Source organism: Neophocaena asiaeorientalis, unplaced genomic scaffold (genome assembly GCF_003031525.2).
Source record: "Neophocaena asiaeorientalis asiaeorientalis breed wild unplaced genomic scaffold, Neophocaena_asiaeorientalis_V1.1 scaffold77, whole genome shotgun sequence".
NCBI lineage: Eukaryota > Metazoa > Chordata > Mammalia > Artiodactyla > Phocoenidae > Neophocaena > Neophocaena asiaeorientalis.
In genome coordinates, this window is record NW_020174645.1 from 10612021 (window position 1) to 10632991 (window position 20971).

General features: G+C 43.3%; 1 protein-coding gene and 1 pseudogene across 1 annotated transcript in view; one reads left to right on the plus strand and one right to left on the minus strand.

Moving 5' to 3' along the window:
- The window catches only part of FBXW8 (F-box and WD repeat domain containing 8), a 116667-nt gene extending 98585 nt beyond the window's left edge, over positions 1 to 18082 (minus strand). The window contains exons 1-2 of the mRNA XM_024758565.1: positions 17691 to 18082; positions 3199 to 3303 (exon numbers count right to left, since the gene is read on the minus strand). Of these exons, the coding sequence (XP_024614333.1) occupies positions 3199 to 3303; positions 17691 to 18011 (426 nt within the window). The 5' untranslated portion in view covers positions 18012 to 18082. The remainder of the gene's footprint in view (positions 1 to 3198; positions 3304 to 17690) is intronic.
- LOC112408861 (uncharacterized) lies at positions 8062 to 8162 on the plus strand (annotated as a pseudogene).
- Positions 18083 to 20971: the final 2889 nt, after the last annotated feature.

Here is a 20971-nt window from a genome sequence, read left to right on the forward strand (position 1 = left end):
CATAACTGCTTACTAAAACCCACACTGTTTGAGACATCCCAGCATGATACTCTCCCACAGAGATACTAAATCCCTCGAGGGACAAGTATGGATACCAAGGAGCTAGGAAGGTCAGCATTCAGGGTACACAGGACCACAAACTAACGTAAGGGGGCTTTAGTTTTGAAGCGTAAAGCCTCACAAAGCAGAAAAGAGAGGGGATGCAGAAAGGAGACAAAGTCAAGAGCCAAGTCAATTCCCCAGTACAGTCTGTGGCATAATGAAATCTCAGAAGCCCGCCCCAATCAGGGTTCCTTACTGTTAGTCAGTTACCAATTTGGCATAAGGATCTAAGCAAACAGGTTTTCTCCAAGGGCACACATATAGTTTATGGTGCCAATTCCACATAACTGGCCCAACCACTTTCACTGAAATCCCAAGGCGGCTAGATTAAAAGAGAACCAGAGAGAAAGAGCGAGACGGAGACAGCGAGCCCCCTCTAAAATAAAATCATAAAGCAGCAGGACATTCCATTCAACAGAAGGCCCTTTTCCTGTTTCAAAAATAAAAACACCACGAGAAACAAATGAAAATGCTACTTATTTTTATTACTTTGTGGTTTTCTTTTAATGCTTGAAAAAAACAAAGCCAAGTCACAAACTACTGGCCATCCATCGTCACCTTTGTGCAAAAGCTCTACGAAAAAAATCCTGGCTTAGAAGATCAGAGCCACCTCAGGGGTTCTGTTTAAGTATATTTTCTAATCTTATACATGTGCTCTAAAAATTAGGTTCAACCACAAAAACCCAAATCCAACTGGCCCAAGAGGGAAGAATTCTGGAGCACAATTGGACTACTGTGTTGCAAATTAAACTGTTCACACCTGCAGAATCATCTCACCAGCATAACCAATCTACCCTGGAATGCAGCCCCACCAAAAGGGGGATTTCTTCTTCCACCAGATCCTATCTTTCACTGATAAACTCTTTGGATGAGAAAACCAGCAGATGTGAAAGCCACATGGCCCTCTACAAAGCAGGAGAGCAAAAGCAACGTAAAAAGAAATGATTCCTTGAACAGCAGCTCCCTATCAAGAATGAAGATTTTATCATCCAAGGCTGACTTTGTGGAAAGCTAGCTATTAGATAGACCCTGTTCCAAGACTTTGGCTAACAGCATCAGGCTGAAATCCAGGAGCTGGACTCGTTTAGCTACACCCTTGTTTTCAACTCTTGGGAACAGGGCCAATGTGTAAAGTTAGAATATAACAAATCCAACTTCCAAGGCAAAGAAGAAGACAATGTAGGTACTCTTACTTAACGCAGTCAATAGGCTCTGAGCATGGTTTACACTTCAAACATTTTTATTTTGTGAATTTAGCCTCTGCATAGTTTCTTCCGAAAGATTTCCACACCCTGCATCAAAAAATATTTGCCAATCCCCCCCTTAACTGATGCTGTGGCAATCAAAAATACTGAACACTTTCTCAAATTCATATTTAAGTAGAAAAATAGTTTTGATTAAGCAAAATGCTTCACAATAGGGTAAAACCATAATAGGGGAATAAAGTAAAACCAGAAACTCTCTAAATTGTCCTGTATTTTGTGTCATTTCACTGAACTGCCATGGAGTTAGACAGCTCTAGAGTCTGTCTACAGTTTTCACCACCCTCAAACTGCCTTAATATTTTTACCTGCATATTCATGGTGGTGTTTCGGATTTTTATTGTATAGTTCTCCTACCACTCAATTTCACCAAACTCTTTCTCCTGAAGGTACAGAAACTTGTATCAAATGCATTATAGGATTCAGGGATGGGGAACAGTAACCACTAAACAAATTACTTCTTTGGCAATGGATACTCCAGTGCCTTCTGGGAACACAGTTGTCCATGAAAAGCCAAATGGTCAATCACATACACATTTAACTTATGAGAAATTAGACATTCTTCTTCAAAAGGAAGAGAATAACAGACTAATGATATAATGCTTTAATGATTGATATAAATGCTTGATGATATGATATAAATGCTTGATGATATGATATAAATGCTTGATGATATGATATAAATGCTTGATGATGATATGATATAAATGCTTGATGATGATATGATATAAATGCTTGATGATATGATATAAATGCTTGATGATATGATATAAATGCTTGAGGATATGATATAAATGCTTGATGATATGATATAAATGCTTGATGATATTATATAAATGCTTGATGATGATATGATAATAATACTTGATGATGATATGATATAAATGCTTGATGATATGATATAAATGCCTGATGATATGATATAAATGCCTGATGATATGATATAAATGCTTGATGATATGATATAAATGCTTGATGATATGATATAAATGCTTGATGATGATATGATATAAATGCTTGATGATATGATATAAATGCTTGATGATATGATATAAATGCTTGATGATATATAAATGCTTGATGATGATATGATATAAATGCTTGCCTCTTAAAGCACGGCCAAAGCCACACTTGGCATCACCTGGTAGAAATGCAGATCATTGGGCCACACCCCAGACCTCCCGAATCCGAATTAGCATTTTATCAAGATCCCCTGTGATTCGTGCACACAATAAAGTCCAGCCTAGACTGTATCTCCCACCATTCCACGCCATGGGCACGTGCCCCAGAGTAGGCATGAGATGGGTGACGCCGATCTGCAGTTCCCTCGGTGGATCTCAGCTCTCACATGCCTCTCGCCTCACTGAGTGGAATTCTGGTGTTTGAAGGGTAATTTGGATCATACAGTGGAACATGACTTCACTGTTTTGTCCCTGGCTGACCCTCAGCTCCCAACCTAACGACTGGCGTGACTGAACCAAGGCCTTGCATCTTTGCATTAGAAACGGTGAGGACATTAACAGGTCTGGCGATCTCAGTAAAGGCAAGTACAACCTTGTCAGCCTTGAGCACGCTGCCACAGGTCAGCCATAACTCAGACTGCAGGAGGAACACAGCTCTGGGACAGACGGTCACAAAAAGATAAACATGACACGGTGATATGGAACATAATCCTTTATGTTCAAGGTTGCTTTCCTTCAAGTAAAGCTGCTATCCAACTCAGTATTTCTTTAAAGTTTGTCATTCTGTAAAGTAAATTTCTGCTATAGAAGAGCTTCCCATACTTGAATTACACATGTAGGTAAATCCTGACCATCCATTAATGACAGCTTACCTGCGCACACCTTCCTAGTTCTTTTCTGTCCAGATACTGAAATATATTGATTGCCAACTCGTAAGGCAGTTGGATATCAAAGAAGGGCACGTCATCCATTTCATTCTGAGGAGGAAAAAAGAAAAGAAACAAGCTTAAGATTCTGAGATATGAAAATGTTCATATTTATAGGCCCTTTAAATGACCAGCAATAGCCTTAAGTGGTGACAAGAGAGATGATGCTGATTCCCGGAGGAGCAAAGCGTTCTCACTATTCTGCAGAGCACAGTCATAGAACTAATTCAGAGCTTGACAGCTACTCTCAATTCTCCGACCCCCACAAGCTTACCCTCCTTACATTCACTTATGAACTCCACAAGACCATTTCCCGTAATGCTTCAAAAAGGAGAAGCAGGGGTGCCATCTCACAACCTGGGGTGTGCCACAGGAATCAATGCAAAGGTTTGTGGAAAACCTCTCAGCTTCTAAGGAAAGGTGAGTGGTAGGCAGTCATGAAAGAGCCTTGGAATCAGGGAGGCCACTGGTCCTTCCAGGACAACTGCTACTAGCCCCCAACTTGGAGGGGGGTGAATGCCCACAGTGAATAAATGCTGACCTAGGTCACTGCAGTGTTTTCATCAGGAAGAGGGGGATAGGGCTGTGAATGTGAGCAAAAAGTAAACAAATGAAGTGCTGCTCTTGAGTAAGGTGAGTCCGTCTCCCCGTGTCCACAGGAGAAGCACAAAGTTTCCTAATGCACCCGGGGGCTTGTGCTGCTTAATCTGAGTGAGCCAGTGCAAACAGAGCAGTTCTTCTTCGGTGTCATTTATTAATGTGGAGAAATTAGAGCTCGCCTGCCTTTGGATAAGCAATTAGGGATGAGGTAACAGGCTTTCTTTGAGAGATAAGGCTGTCATGACGATCCTGGTAGCACAAAGAAATACGAGGGTGAAACAGAAAAAAGGCCAAGTGTGCACATGGATCCCTCCGCCTGTTCCCGACTCCACCTGCCAAAGCTCACTTTGGTGTGTGCTCCTGTAAAGCAGGGGAAAGCAGAGCTCTGCATCCCAACAAAACTCGCTTAATAAAATTCATGTTTAATAAGCTTTGGCTGACCTCGGTGACTTACTGGTTGCAAGCAAATTATTATTTTTTTTGTGTGTGAGCAAGCAAATTATTAATCCACCACTCAAATACAACAGTTGTATATTGCAAGGCTGCATGAAAAGAGTCTCAGCATTTTTAAGGGAGTGTGAGCACCGACTCAAACCCTACCACGATTCAGGGTGAAGATTTTTCTGGAATCATGTTTCCATTCATCTAGGAGTCTCAGGGCCAGAAGATAATCCAGGGCATAAGGAGGTAATGTATTCAACTGCAAAAACAGCGCAAGGCTAAGCACGAAGGCCAAGAAGGATCTCTAGAGGAAAAAAGAGGAAGAGTCGACAGTTCTCGGCGGGTAAAGAAGGAACGGCATGTTAAATCAGGACAGAAGTGTTGGCTTTACAGAAAACAACAGAAAAAAATCTGCAAGTGTAATTGGAAGACAAAGGGGTCCTTGCCTAAAAAAATAATGGAAAGTCATTTGTCTAATGTCATGCTAGGTCCCCTCCTACAGCTAATCAACTTTACTCATCAAGAGAGAGAGGCATCAGTTTCTCTATGCCCAGATCCAACTTGAGACTCCTTATCATAACTATGGAGGGAATCGAGGACAGCTGCACACGGTACAAGACTATCCTTCACAGCCCTGGACTTCCTTCTGCTTTCTCTTTTGGATTTTTTGACTATGGTGAGGTGGAGAAGTCTACCTTATCCACTCAGTAAAGAAACAAGAGAAAAATGTTCCCTATCCTCATACAAGCAGAATAAAGGCAAAGAAAAGTCTGCACTCATGCAAACTGAACTCATAATTAGCTTTTTTTTTTTTCCTCCCCGCTGCCAGAGGCATTGCTTTCTTCAATTGGTCCCTTCGGGACTCCCTATAAACTGATGTCTGTACTTGACACTACTGCGATGAAGCATGAGAAGTCATCTCTGTTTTTAGTTTTGCTGGTGCAGAAAAGTCACAATTCTGGTGGCAGGTGCCTTCTCCCTTTTGCCTGTTCAGTTGGCCAGTTCTCTATTCTCATCCTAGAAAATACCGCCTCTGCCTTAGCATACTCCAAACTCTGCCACCATCCTCCTTCATGCCAGCCCCCATGACCTCTGGGATGCAGCAGAGCATGGAGGGTTAGAGCACAGATTCCAACTGATCATCCTAGTTCTGCATCTGACTAGCCACGAGACCAGGCTAAATGCATCTGATTCTTAGCTTCCTCATCTATGAAACAGATATTAACACACCTAATAAGTTATTCATGGGGCAGTTATGAGAATAAAATGAAATAATGCATGGAAAGGGCCTGGCACAAGTACCCAGGCTCAGCATGCAATAACTGATTGCTAAGAGTACTATTTTCTTTCCTTGAGTGGCATTCCAGGTCCCTTTTTTCCTTCAACACATACTTTTGACTAGGTCCACATTCCGCGTAGCCCCCACGTCAGCTTGTTGTTTACACAGAAAGTTGTCTCCCCTTGTCACGAGATAAGCACATGATAGTCGACGACAGTGGAAAGGGGATGGTACAGCAGAAGCTGTCATTCAGAAGTATGAATACTGAAAGTATCCACACAACAAGGGCTTTTCCAAGAGGGCTTTAAAAAAAGAATCATCAATTTTAAAAGGTTATACCACAGTAATAACTACAGACAGATCTGCTCTAGTGCACAGAGGATGAGAAGGAGGTAGCCAGCAGGGTGTGAATGACCAGTCCGGGGTATTAGGGCTCCCACACCAACAGTCAGAGACTCCATGCTGGTCTCACTGCTAACACACGGTGTTATTGTTCTTGATCATTTATAAGTTCTGGAGAGCAACAACTGCTTCAAAGCACTGAATTATAATTATGTAAACACCAACATCACAAAGCCAAACTTTTTTTTTAAATCACTGTGCTCTTAGCAAAGGGAACTCTCCTACACTGTTGGTGGAAATGTAAATGGATACCACCACTATGGAGAACAGTATGGTGGTTCCTTCAAAAACTAAAAATAGAACTACCATATGACCCAGCAATCCCACTATAGGGCATACATCCTGAGAAAACCATAATTCAAAGAGTCATGTACCACAATGTTCACTGCAGCACTATTTACAATAGCCAGGACATGGAAGCAACCTAAACGTCCACTGACAGATGAATGGATAAAGAAGATGTGGCACATATATACAATGGAATATTACTCAGCCATAAAAAGAAACGAATTTGAGTTATTTGTAGTGAGGTGGATGGACCTAGAATCTGTCATACAGAGTGAAGTAAGAGAAAGAGAAAAACAAATACCGTATGCTAACACATATATATGGAATCTTAAAAAAAAAAAAAGGTTCTGAAGAACTTAGGGGCAGGATAGGAATAAAGAAGCAGACGTAGAGAGTGGACTTAAGGACACGGGGAGGGGAAGGGTAAGCTGGGACGAAGCGACAGAATGGCATGGACATATATACACTACCAAATGTAAAACAGATAGCTAGTGGGAAGCAGCTGCATAGCACAGGGAGATCAGCTCAGTGCTTTGTGACCACCTAGAGGGGTGGGATAGGGAGGGTGGGAGGGAGACACAAAAGGGAGGGGATACGGGGATATATGTATACATATAGCTGATTCACTTTGTTATACAGCAGCAACTAACACAACAATGTAAAGCAATTATACTCCAATAAATGTTTAAAATAATAGTAAAATAAAAGGTGTGAAGAGTGGGAAAAAAAAAATCACTGTGCTCTTAGAATTGCATCTAAACTCCAAAATGATAGTCAATCCCAAACAGATCAAGTCCCAGACTCTTATGTAAATGAACTTCCCTGTTGCTACCACTGGCTGGGAATGGCAGGAAAAAAAAAAGAAACCAGCATACTAAAGGAAGGTCCACATCTCCACATCTTAAGAAATATGTAGACCCACAAGGTCAGGAGACCAAATGCTGAAGTTTCATGTTGCACCCTTAGCATCCTTCTGGCAAGACATTCTTTCATTGGCTCTTGTAGTGGAGGCTGTGGTGGGTCACTCAGGTTCCCCCTCTGGATCCATGACACCTTCCCCCCAGATGCCCAGAATGCTGCCTGCCACTGGCTCATAGCTGTGTCCCTTCCCAGGCACTGCCCTTGGCCAAAAAGCTGCCTCATTCCAGGTTACACTCCCTCCTCGAGGGCAGTGTGCCTCCAATGACTACTCAACAGCTGAATATAAAGACCTCTATGTGGGACCCCTCAGAAAGGCCAACCCATGAAACCACCTGCATGCAAATCTCTATCTCAGAGCCTGTTTCACGGAAATTCTAATCTGTATTCCCAAATAGTCCTGTGATCAGCACATTCACAAGGGCTCTTATGCACGACTCCAGAGACATTAGGTAACCTACTTCCCTTTCTACTAAGGAGGCAACAGTGGAATGCAGGTAAGTTAGAGTGATGTTATTATACCGAAAAACAAACTAGAGCAGCTTCAGGGTTAAGTAAATCACTCATAAACTTCTCTCTCTTATTATTAGTAACATATCACTTGGGGAACACCTTACACAAGACTGAGAGTCACCAGCATGCTTGATCCTGTGGTTAAAAATCCAATTCTTTTATAGGTACAGCATAATTTGACAAGGATGTGGAGCCACATCCTGGACAGAGGCTGCAGCCCAGTAACCACATATACCTTAATAGCAGCAGCAAGAAGGTCCTCAGCACTCCCATTTGGTACTACCCTGGTTCACAAAATTAAAAAAAAAACTACTACTACTTGCTACTAGTGTGCAGAGAAACACCCTGCCACCTACAAGGTGCTGTCGGCGCTTCAGCAGCACGTATACTAAAACTGGAACGATACAGAGGATTAGCACGGCCCCCGCGCAAGGATGACACGCAAATTCGTGACGTGCCCCCTATGTTTAGCAATTATACTCCAGTAAAGATGTTAAAAAGAATTTAACTGCAGTCTCTAAATAGAAGAAAAATACAAAATAATAAAAGGTGCTATCAGACTTCCATCTAGGCTATTTTGAAGCATACAGCCACCCTAAAAGTTATGGGCCACATTAACCAACTATATCTACAGTAACTTAAATATGGAAACGGACAAGTTGGCAGTTCAGAAACTAAGATATTCCAAGGAGAAAAGAGACACTTGAAATATAGGAAACGTGGTCGTACTATTAAAAAGTCAGTATGACTACAATGTTTAGAGAATAATTTAGAATGGACAAATTTATGCTACAGAAGACCATACAGAAGACCAGTAAATTTAAAGTATTAACATTCCTTCAAATTTAAAGAAGGACACCCTTTGGACAACATACAACTTGCGTTTTAATTTTTTTTTTTAATGGTTGAGATATTGATTCTCTCTCCAATATTGGTGACTCTTGTCCTGTATTATACATCAAAATCATCTGTGGAGTTGTGTGTGTGTGTGTGTGTGTGTTTTAAACCAAAAGCCCAGGGTCTCCCTCAGACCTAATATCCCAAATTCCCAGGGATGGGGCTCAAGCAACTCTTCCTCAGGAATCCTCATACAAACCAAAAGTTGAGAACCACAACCCTAACTTACCAAAAGACTTAAGAATCAATCCTTTCCCAATCAAGCCAAAAAAAAAAACAAAAAACAAAAAAAGCCACCACAAAGGGGTCATGTTACTTTGTTAATTCAAAGTCAGTGAATACTAGATTTTCCCAAAGTCTACTGGACTTACTCCAAAAAACGCTAAGAGAAATTGCAAATAGATCCATCCCCAGGGAGGCTGATTTGTACTCTTATGTGCTAATGTAAGACTAAGTCTGTAAATGGACTGGTTTTGTGCCTTACTGTTAGAAATTTAATCTGTCTTCTCTTGTTTAGTAGAAGGAGGGATAATTACTAAGAGCCAAATCAGTAAAAAGTGAAGAAATTGACTTAAAGTTTGTTCCCAGTGTAATCTCCAGGGCAAACAACAGGAAAGATCTCTCTAGATGGTGTTTTAAGAAACTAAGAAAAGCACCTGAGTTCAAACAATAGATACATAGCATTTCTGCTGAATCTGTCACTGAAAGGAGCCTGTTTTCTACATGAATTTATCTCAACTTTCTACATACTGCTAAGGAGTAGACGCACACAATCTCCATCAGAAGGAACAGATGAGTTCCAGTTTCACCCGCATTTTCTTTGAGAAAAATAAAATTAGTTGATTAGGGGGAAAAAAGGTCTGAAACACTGTCAAGATAAACAGCCATTCATTTACATTCCCAAATGTGTCTCAAAACACGTTCTTATTTATACAAAAAAAAATGACAAAAGTCCACCAAAATGTTAACAGCTGTAGCCACTGAGCAATAACATTACAAGAGATTTTTGTTTTTGTCTTCCTATTCTTCTGAATTTCCTCAATATTTTTACAATAACCATGTTTCACAAAGAAAAACAATACACTTGTAAGATAAGGTGTTTTATGTTCAAAACACTATCTGAATTCAGGTCCATGCCAGGTGCTGGGGGGAGGGAGGTACTGTTAGCAAATGTATAAGAAATGATATCAACACCCAAAGAGCTAAAATCTTTTATAGAGCTAAATCACTGTCACATAAAATGGAATAAAAACTGGAGTCTACAAAAGGCAATAGAGATAGCCCCCCAAGGTATTCCCAAGTTCATCAGGAAGCCAGCTATTTAGAACCTGGAAATCACTTCTCCGAAGCAACAATGCTGTAAAGAGTGGTTAAGCTCCCAAGTAGTCCACAAAAAGCCAACTTTTAACATTTAACCTAATCCCTTGCCTCGCTATGAGAAAGAGCAAAAGGTATTCAATAAATTTTTGTTGACAGCATACATGGATGATATAGCTGAACTTTAACCCTACAATATCTAACAGGTACATTGCACTGCATACAGTAGATGCACGTTAAACGTCCATGGGATTTGATTTTTTTTAATGGGCTTCCCAACTTCAAGAGCCATTATCATTCACCACCTACTGGTATGATTCCCCTGGGCACTCTGGCAAGGGGTGGACACAGAGAGCAATCTAAACGATTGGGCAGCGAGGGCTGGGGCGACCCCAGGAGGCTGGGCAGTGGAGAAAGCTAGGGAGGCAGAGGACACACGACCTGTGCTTTCAAAGCCAAGCCCCCTTTTAGTCGGATACAGTTTTTCTCTCCAGAAAGAAGTCAGCAGGGGAGGGGGAGGGGGAGCTCCCTTATCAAAAGCTTCCGGTCCCAGAGGGGCCTGTGTGGGTATGGTTTGTTTGTGGGAAGAGTTTCACGTCAAGGGTCCCAAACACTCCAAACACATTCGTACCATCAAAATTGGCTATATAATTTGTAGAGCCCAGTGGAAAATGGAAATGCGGGGCCCCTTGTTTAATATTAAGAATGTCAAGATGGCAACAACAGAGCATTAAACCAAGCACAGGGTGCTTCTAAGCCTGGGGCCCTATGTGACCACACAGGTCACACGTGCCCATGAGGCCAGCTGGCCCTGGCCACCACAGAACCTTTGCACTTGCCAGTCTCTGCCTAGAATGCCCCCCCCAGCCCAAATCTCTGCACACTTGCTCCTTCACCTCTTCCATAAGCATGACCTTCCTAGGAAGGCCTCTTGGCTAGCACTATCCCCAACACATACACACTGTCCCTTCCACCTGCTTTCTTCTTCTCCAGGGCGTCTATTACCTGACAATTATTTGTTCATTGTCCATCTCCCTCTTGCCCAGAATGTGGGCTTTATAAGAGCATGAATTTTTTCTGACTTGTTCACTGCTGTAGCCTCAGTGCCTAGAAGAGTACCTGGTACCAGGAAGCCACCTAATGAGTCCTTGAGGAGAGAATGAATGGAGCCCAGGCTGCTTCAAGCAGCAGAACCTTTCAACAAACAGACGTCCTAAGTTACAAGTTGTTCTAGTGTACACAGAGACCATTACAAAACATGTCCAAGTAGACATGTGCTCACTCGTAACAGGAAAAAAATACATGGCACTGACAAGAAAACGTTTTAGTTGCAGTAAAGGAAAAGGCAGAGAACCTTGGGCTGGAGGGATCAGGGGAGAGTTAACATAGGAACAAGAATCAAGTTAAGCCTTAAAAGGAAGGAAGGCGAAGGACAGAAAGAGGAAGGAAAGTCACTCCAGGTAAGCCAGTGCGTGAGTTCACATTTGACTCGGATGCCTTCTCACTTTGTATCAGTCAGTTCCCCTACTTGTTTCTAACTTTAAAAAAAAGAGGAACGTCAAGTCATCAAATTGACCTGCTGACAACATAGATGTAGGCTCTGACAAATTAAATATTGACAAAGTGAGCAATAAATACTGGCCGACAGTATTAAAACTTTCATCAGGCCTGAAAACCCAAATCCTAACACTCTGAATGTTCACAGGGGTTCTAACCATCACAGAGCCTCCTTATGAGGCTGTTGCTGGAAGCAGCAGCTCTGCCCATGCTATTTCAATTCCACACATGCCAACGGGGCCCCCACTGCACTGAGTACCATAGGCGGGGTTACAAGAGGAAGACAAGAGACGCAGTCCTCCAGGGATTCCAGGGGGCGGCCTGAAGCAAGAGGCTCACCAGGGAAGAGCTTTAGCAGAGAGGAAGTGAGACAGTATAATGAACTCTTCTGCAATACTAATGATAATAACAGCACCAGCTTTCATTTACTGTCTACTTATTGTAAGCCAGCTTGGTGCGCTAAGAATGTCCCAGCCTCTACACAAGATCATACTAGCCTGGTCCTCATTTGATAAGTAAGGCAGGGTAAGTGACCTGCCCAAGGTCAGACAACAAGTCAGCAGCAGAGACTGCACCTGAACTCAGGTCCACCCGATTCTGAGCCTGGACTTGTAACCAAAACCAGCCTGCTCCATTAATGTTACCCTTTCAGTTAAAAGAAGCAAGACTGGGCTTCTGAGGTCAGCGACTGTGTCCATTCTGCTTACTACTGATTCCCCAGCACCCAGGTGATCCATAAATGTGTTGGATGAACAGAAAACACCTACATTGCTACAGTTAGTGCCGCTTCAAACAGTGACCCACTTAAAGTGGTCATCTGTCGTTTCTGCCCAACATCCATCCCCTCTTTTCTTTTAGGAAACCACCCCACTCTTGGTCAACATGGCTTAGGTGGGGCTGACCCCACTCTTATCTTCAGGAGTGGGCAGTGGATATGAGCCTGGCCAATTTGCGTCAGTGACTGGTTTGAGGATGGCTCCATGACCCAGTCTGGATCAATGGGAATTTAAGTTCATAACTTCTGCTGCATAAAACAGATGCTCTCTTTCCCCCGGGTTGATAAGCTGACAGAATATAAGACTGGAGTTGCTGGCAGCCGTTTTATCCCAAATTGGGATAAAGCCAAGGCTATGAATAAAGCCAAGGCTATGAATAAAGCCAACAAAAGGAAAGCAGGACTGAGAGATGGAGAGATTTCTACAGAGAAAAAAAATTTTGTAACTATTGAGGTAACTGATGTTAACTAAACTTACTGTGGTAATCATCTTGTAACATATACATATGTCAAGTTACCGTGCTGTACCTGTTAGTGCTCTATGTCAATTATATCTCAGGAAAACTGGGGTGGGGGGAGGACAAATAAAAGAGAGATGGAGAGACTTCTAGTTACATCATAAAACCACCCAGAAGAAGGACCACACCTGGAATTTTCAGTTACATGAATCAACAGATTCCAGTTTGGTTTTTTTAAAGCCAGTTTGAGTTGGGTGCTGACTGCTTGCAGCCCAGAGTCCTGACACATCACCTAAATAGAGACGGGACCGAGCAACTGGATTTCATAACCACCACAGTGAAGAAAGCAGCAGCATACTTGCAATTATACTCCACTATCTGTGAGAAGCCTGAATTTACTGAGAAAGGGAAAAAAGACAAAAAAGACAAAGTGCCTACTGCCTCTAAAATTCTATGCAGGGCTGTATCATTTCTTTCACTAACGCAACCATATACCAAGAAGACAATTTAGGTGTCCCTAACTCACCGCCTGAAACAGATGGTTTCTAAGCACTATTACTAAAAGCTTCACAAGAGAAGATGAGGCTTAATGGGAGTCGTTTCTAAGTTTTCGTTTCAGCTGGGCTTGTCCATCAAAGGTCTTGCCTGTACCCGGCCATGTGACACTGTAAGGTGACGCTGTTCATGTACCCATCAAGAGGCAATGTCACGCCTGACTGCTAACGTACTAGTTGTTCTTGCTCTAGTGATGATACTGAAAACTGAAGTGAAAGAGACTGCACCAAAAATACAACAGGATGTGCTGGTATAACAGAGTGCTCCAAAGGTGGGGAAAAAAGGGGAGAGGGGCTGTTAGGAGATGGTACCGGCTTTTTATTTCCCTTTCATGTCAACTGGATGAGCCTGTCAGAGTTTCTGGGGAGTCCCAAATGAACTAAATTTTCCTTTTCAGGAGTCACCCACAGATCAAAGGATTCTTGGGAAGACATAAGGCAAAGATCACAAACTCATGGCCCAAGGCAAATCTAGTCGAAGGAGAGGCGTCGTTTTCAATCGTGTACATATGTTAACAAAAACTAAAAGCGGGAAGAGTTTTTGTGGTAGATAGTTATATTAACTAGCCCCCTAATTTGTTCATGCCTCTCTGTGTTCAAGCATTTGGGTATCTGACTCTGGGTGAGGCCATATGAATTGCATTGGTCAATGAGACAATAACAAACATGACCTAGGCAGAGACTTCAAAAGCACTTGGGCGTTGGGACTTGCCTTTTTGCTGCTCTCATAACTCTGGTAAGGTCCACCCAGGACTAACGTGCTGGAAGATGAGACACATAATCCAGACACACACACAACCAGAAGTGGACCTGCCTCGCTGACAGGAGTTAACCTCAGACAGGTACATGAGCCCACTCACGCCCAGCTCAACTGTCACTCTGCAAGATGGTGAGCTAAATAAATCTTGGTTGTCTTAAACCAAAGTTTTGGGGGTTTTTTGGTAGCAAAAACTGATAGAGCCCACATAAAATTACATAATCGCAATTTGGGGGGAAAAAAGACTCTGCAACACCAGGACCACATTCCTACACGGCAACAAGCAGCTGACCTGGGCAGAGGCTCTCGCTTTTAGCCCAGCCACAGCTTAACATTTTCCAATTCGTCACTATCATCTCATCCATGCTAGGGTCACGTTCAGTTGCCATATGTCGTCTCAGTTGGGTGGTGGTATATTTATGGCAAAGAAGAAAGTGAAATACTATATTCCACATACTCCAGTTACTATGAAAAGTGAAAAAAAAAGTACAACCACTTTGGAAAACGGTCATTATCTACTAAGGCTGAACATACACATATCTTGTAACCCAGCAATTCCACTCCTAAGCAAATACCCAAGAAGAGTGTGTACATATGTTCCAAAAGATGTACAAAATGTTCACAGCAGCACTATTCCTGACAGCCCCAAACTGGCTATTAACAAACTAGTTATCAATAATGCCCATCAGGGCTTCCCTGGTGGCGCAGTGGTTGAGAGTCTGCCTGCGGATACAAGGAACGTGGGTTCGTGCCCCAGTCCGGGAAGATCCCACATGCCGCGGAGCGGCTGGGCCCGTGAGCCATGGCTGCTGAGCCTGCGCGTCCGGAGCCTGTGCTCCGCAACGGGAGAGGCCACAACAGTGAGAGGCCCGCGTACAGCAAAAAATAAAAAATAAAAAAAAATAATAATGCCCATCAACAGTAGAATTAGTAAGATGTGGCATATTCATAGGGATAAATCTCATACATAATGCTGGGCACAAGAACCCAAAAGTATGTGTTGTATGATTCTACTTATATAGTTCAAAATCAGGTAAAATTAAAATAAGACGTTAGAAGTCAGGTGACTGGTTACCCTTGGGTGGAATGGCACACATAAGGGTTCTGAAAAGCTGGTAATGCTGTTCTGTAACCTGGGTGCTGTTTACATTCGTGTGTATACTCTTGGAAATACATCAAGATGTACATTTATGGTTGGTACACTTCAACAGAGGTTGCCTTTTTAATTTTTAAAAAGTGGGGAAACAAGACCAAGAGGAGGGCTGTGCTTCAAGAAAAAATGGTTAAGTATTTTTCTTTAGGGGTATTGTGAAGACAATATCTACACCGTTATGTTTACTGCTTAATGTGACAAAAAGAACGGTAGCCATTATGAAACAAATTATTACAAAAGTATGGCTGGAATCTGAAGACACAACACCTGATGAACTAGGAAAAAAAGGATCAAATGAGTAACATGTAGCCTACTTCACTCATTTGCATTTCCTCCCTGCCCTCTGTGGGCTTTGGGACTTACAACCCCTGAAATACCTTTTCTATAAAGGCTGCCATCATTTCTCAGACTGAAGATACTGGGTGGGTCCCTTAAAACAATTACTTTCCTAAACCTCATCTGTCATATGGGGCTAATGCTGTCCACTGGTGAGGGCCATTGGGAGAACTGAAGAAGACAACGTCTCTAAACCCTGACAAGACAATACCCAGGAGACAAACAAGTAAGCACGCAATGAATTATGATTACTTTATTTTTTATTTATAGCAGTGTTACTGATGATTGCTAAGTACAAAAAACAAACAAAAAAACAAAACCACTAGCGGTGCCCCAAAATGTGGATGCTCCTCACAGTAGCCTAGAGCCTAGCAGAGCCTAATGTGGTGATTCCAAAGGGAGCAGAAGGGATCAAGGGCATATACTCCAGGGCAGGCTTTTTCTAACTATAAATGAAACATTCTGAAGTCCCTTGGATCCTCCAGCAGGCAGGCCGCTTCCATTTTTAGGATACTTCAGTTAGGGCTCCACTATTTTTGATATCAACGCCTGTGCCTCAGGAATGTTAGGACTAGAAAGACTAGGGAATCCAGACCTCAAACCAAAATAAGCTGTACAGCTGAGAACAATGTCTCAAACACACCTGATCATCCCAATCACCAGGTTTCTGGGCCCCTCCTCTGGAAACTGATGCAGCAGGGCTGGGAAGGGCCAGAACCTATATTTTAATAAGGCTTAACGTGACTGTTACAGCAAGTCAAGTTTAGGGAACTCCTACCTGGTGAAATTTAAAGTCCAACAGATCTGAATCCAAATTCAATCCCAAGAACTTGCAGCTGGGTAACCCTGGGCAAATTACAGAAAACCTGCATTTCCTCATTTGTAAAATGAGACTGACAATACCTACCTCCCAGGATTGTTGTGACTCCTGAATACAATGCCACATTCAGTGGGGAGGATTTGCGAGGCCCCAAATGTGCCTTTGTCCTAATCATCCACATTCCTGTTTCTCTTTACCCCCAAAGCTGGTCTTGCCTCAGCCTACAAGTTTACTTTTATGGGGATAACTTGTGTGTAGATCTGGACTAGCCTGAACGACTTATCAGGTGCTAAGTCACCTTCCCAAGGCATTGACAAATTTAATTTTTACATGTCAGACTTCTTCAGTGACGACCCGCTTCTTACACAAGCACGCATGTCAATATGAATTTTCACATGTAAGAATTAACACATTAAATGAGAATGCTTATAACACACACACACACACAAAGTTGATATCTAACCTTAGAGACAGGCAGAGCACAGAACCAGAAACTCTGTGAAATCTTATAGCTACTAATGTTATTTGAATATAACTACATATTACGTTGAACAAGCCATTTCTTCTGGAAACAGCTTAGCAATTACAGAATTACTCCCTATTGAGAAGCTATAGACGCTACCTTTGAGCCCAATTTAAGTCACTAGAACCTGCTGCCTTTTTCCAACTCTTAAACATGAATGTGTTTCAGGTGATCTTGATTGTGACAACTTTGGAAAAGGGGCTTTTTTTTTTTTTTTTTTTTTTTTTAAAGAGAGGGTTCCTAGCTTACTCCAGATTCTGGAAGGGATTCATGCCCCACAAAATGTGCACTATGATTAGCATGGAGGTTCTTATCAAAAGTTTTTTTTCTGCTTTAACTGAAGTAATACATGAACAGTTAGAAAAACTCGAACTGTACAAACACTGTATAGACAAAAGTTAAAATTCCTTCCTATCCACGTCGTGAGTTCTCCTCCACAAAGGCAACCTTGTTAAAAGTTTAGGAACCCTTCTAGATCAGGATTTCTCGGTCTCATACTTGCTGACATTTTAGACCAGATATTTTTTGTGGGTGCTGTCCTGTGCATTGCAGAATGTTCATGAGCATTTCTGGCCTCTTCCCACTAGACGCCTGCAGCGAACAAACCCCCGCCCCAACTGTGGCATCTAAAAATGTCTGCAGACACTGCCGAAACGGGGGACAAAATCGCCCCCAGCTGGGAACCACACCTTCCAGAGATACTCAATGCACGCACAAACACAGGGGTGTGTACCTCTACTCATTTCCCCACCCCCACACCGGTGGCACACAGTTACTTTCCAACTCATTAGGCCATTTGTACCGGGGCGACGGCCAGCCCGTGCCTCGGCGGGAGGCGACGGCCACTCACCAGGTCCCGGATGAGCTGATCCACCAGCTGCTCCCCGCCGCCGGCAGCCTCGCGGGCCGGAGGGGAGCGGGAACGGCTCGCCGCCTCCTGCCTCTCGGCCCGGGTCGCCCGCGCCGCCGGGGGCCGCCCCGCGCCCTCCAAAAGGCCCTGGGCCAGCGCCAGGTACCCCGAGGCCTGCTGCTCGCCGCGCCCAGGGACCACCTCGGGCCGCCACGGCCGTCGTTCGGCAGCCTCGGGCCGCCGCCGCTTCCTCAGAGCCTGGGCCTGCGCCAGCTCCTCCTGCCAGTGCCGGCGGAACTCGTCAAGACTGTGGTCGGCCATCGCCGCCGCTCCCGGCCCGCCGCGTCCCCCTCAGCCCACCAGGTGCCACGGGACGGTCCCTCCGCGGGAAGTGTCCGCCGCCACCGGAAACCGCCGCCGCTGCCGCGCTTGGGTTCCGGGTAGCCTGCCCGGCCCCGCCCCGCCCCCAGTGCTCCCCTCCGGCTGTCCCTGGCGCTGTGGCTTGCGGCAACCCAGGCCGAGGTCTGTGCCCTGCCCCCGCCCCAGCTTCTCAACTTTCCGCTTGTGGCTTTTGCCAAGCGCAGACTGTGCGCCAAGCCCTGTTTTTTCATTCAAACATGCATTGAGCAACTACTATGTCAGATGCTGAGAATTCAGTATTTGAATCTGCAGCAACAAAAATAATCTCTTCCCTCTTGGGGTTTGCGTTCAAGTGAGAGGGTGGGAAGGAGGAGGCGTTCAAACAAACGAATATGAACGTTTGAATCCGTGGGAGGCGTTATGAAGAAGCTAAAACAAGGTAATAAAACAAGGCGAGGGATGGGGATGGGAGAATTACTTTTAGAAGGATGGTCAGAGAATGGACTGTCTGATATGTCATGTGAACCAAAAGCTAAATGAGGAGAGAAACCAGCCATGAGAAGATCAGATCTCAGAAGAGATCTTTCCAGAAGGAACTGCAAGTGAGAGGGCTATGAGATTGAAAAGAAAGAGGCATACAATAGCATACCAACTTCTAAGGGCTTTGTATCTGTTGTTCGCTCCTCAGGGACTTTTATCCCCACCTTGACCTGGTTAACTCTTACACATCTTTCATATCTCAGTTCTCCTCCCAAACCCCACCCCCGCAAATCAGGTCTCCCTGCTATTCATTCTTAACAGCATCCCATACTTATAGCACAGAACACAATTTGTAATTTTATATCTGTGTGATGTCTTACTAACATCTCCCTTCCCTACTGGACTGTCAGTTCTTAGCTTGGAGGCCAGTGATTAATAGGAGCTCAATAAATATTTACTTAATAACAACCCTTAAAGTGAGAACTCCTGTCTCCACTTTACAGATAAATAGCCACAGATCACGCAGCTGGTAATTTGCAGACCCAGGATTCTAATCCTCTTTCTTACTCCATACCTGACCTATTAATTATCAGAATCATAGAGCCCACACATCTAAACCAGCTAGGAAGCACTTGGCGGCACCTCTGGTTACCGTGTGTGTGTGTGTGTGTGTGTGTGTGTGTGTGTGTGTGTGTGTCTATTTTCAAATTCAGTGATATCACCAGCATGGTTGTTGACAGCCTGAGTGCCAGAGTTGGATCTAGGTGGGAATCCCAGCACCTTCATTTACTCACATCCTCTTTCTTCCAGCAATTCCACTTCTAGGAATTTATCCAAGAGAAGAAAATTGAGGAGTTCAAAGAATACCTTCAAGGAGGTTCACTGAAGCGTTGTTTATAGTGCTAAATATCAGAAGCAATCTAAGTAGTTGACAATAGGGCGTTGGTTAATTAAGTTATGCTCCATTAGAATGTGAGAAAGATCCTAACTGGCTTGTCAGCTTCATGAGAGCAGAGACCTGATCTATTTGTTCTTTGCTATGTCTTCAGCGCTCAAAACAGTGTCTGGCACATAGTACTACAAATAATGAATGAGTAAATGAAAAACTGTGCAGCTATTGAAGAACTGTGCAACTATTAAGTTACATTGGAGAAGAAAACTTAACTATGTGAAAGTTATTCACAATATAGCAAAGTCAGGATACATAACTGTAGGTATGACATGATCCCAGTGGTGTCTCTTAAAGAGAGTGTATGCATTAAGAAGAATATACACCCAAATCTTACCGAAAGAGATCTCTAGAGAGAACAGAATTATGGGTGTTTTAGTGTTCTTTTTCTTTATCTGTATATTATAATTTGCTACAATAAATGTTGTCCCAGCCTGAGTTCCTCCAGAAAGCAGAGCCCGAGACCTAGGCTTGCAGGCAGCTAGTTATTTGTAGGAGTGATTCCAGAGAAGAAGCGTGGGGGACTGAGAAGACTGAAACAGGGAAGGAGGGACAGCTAATCCAAAGAGCATTCTTGAGTTGGTCCTGTTCTGGGCAACTTACACTCAATCTCACTGGGACCTTCTAAGGAGCCTTGAAGATTGTCCTCCCAAGAAGTAAGAGCTGGAAGGGAACATTTATCCACTGGCTCATCCTCTGTTAGAGAAAGGTTAAACCGTGGGTTTTACATAATCTTTCACTTCCAGGTTGAATATAAGTAAACAGATTCCCATGGATGTCCCACACCAAGGCAGTGAAGAGACGCTGGGGCAAAAAGCAAGAGATACTCTACACAGCTAACAGGAGGGACTGTCAGGCACAAGTCAGTTGCTACAGCCAGGGCTAAAGTAAATGGCAAATCAAGAGGATGTAGTGTAGGGCATTAGAAGTGCCCAATAAGTATTTTTAGTTATAAAGATAAAATGCGCTATTTTCCCCCAAAACACTCAGCTAACATCCCACTTCATTCTAGATGCTTTCCATATGAATTCCAAAGATCAAACTTGTTTTTATTTATCTGCTTGTGGGTCAGAAGGCAAATAAGGCTCTTTTTATATCTCTAGGACTTATGGAGCATCTAATACTTGAAAAGCAAACTAGAAAAAGTTTTAAATGCCTAATTTTGATGGTCAAAAAGTCACTTTCCTCTTGCCCCTTTAAAAGAATTTTAAGGGGCAGAGGGGGCAGGCTAATGGGGCAATTAGTCACCCAGGGAAAATGAAGAAAGAGGGGGGGAAAATGAAGAAAGAGGGGAGAAAAATGCTAAGAGGAAGGGAAATACTGTCCTTTTCTCAGTATTACCTACCATTCACTAAGAATATCATGTTGATTTTATATCTTGCCAATAAAATAGCAAATTCCTGGGCCTCCATATCCTCAAATGAAAAATAAAGGTAAAGGGCTTCCCTGGTGGTGCAGTGGTTAAGAATCCTCCTGCCAATGCAGGGGACAT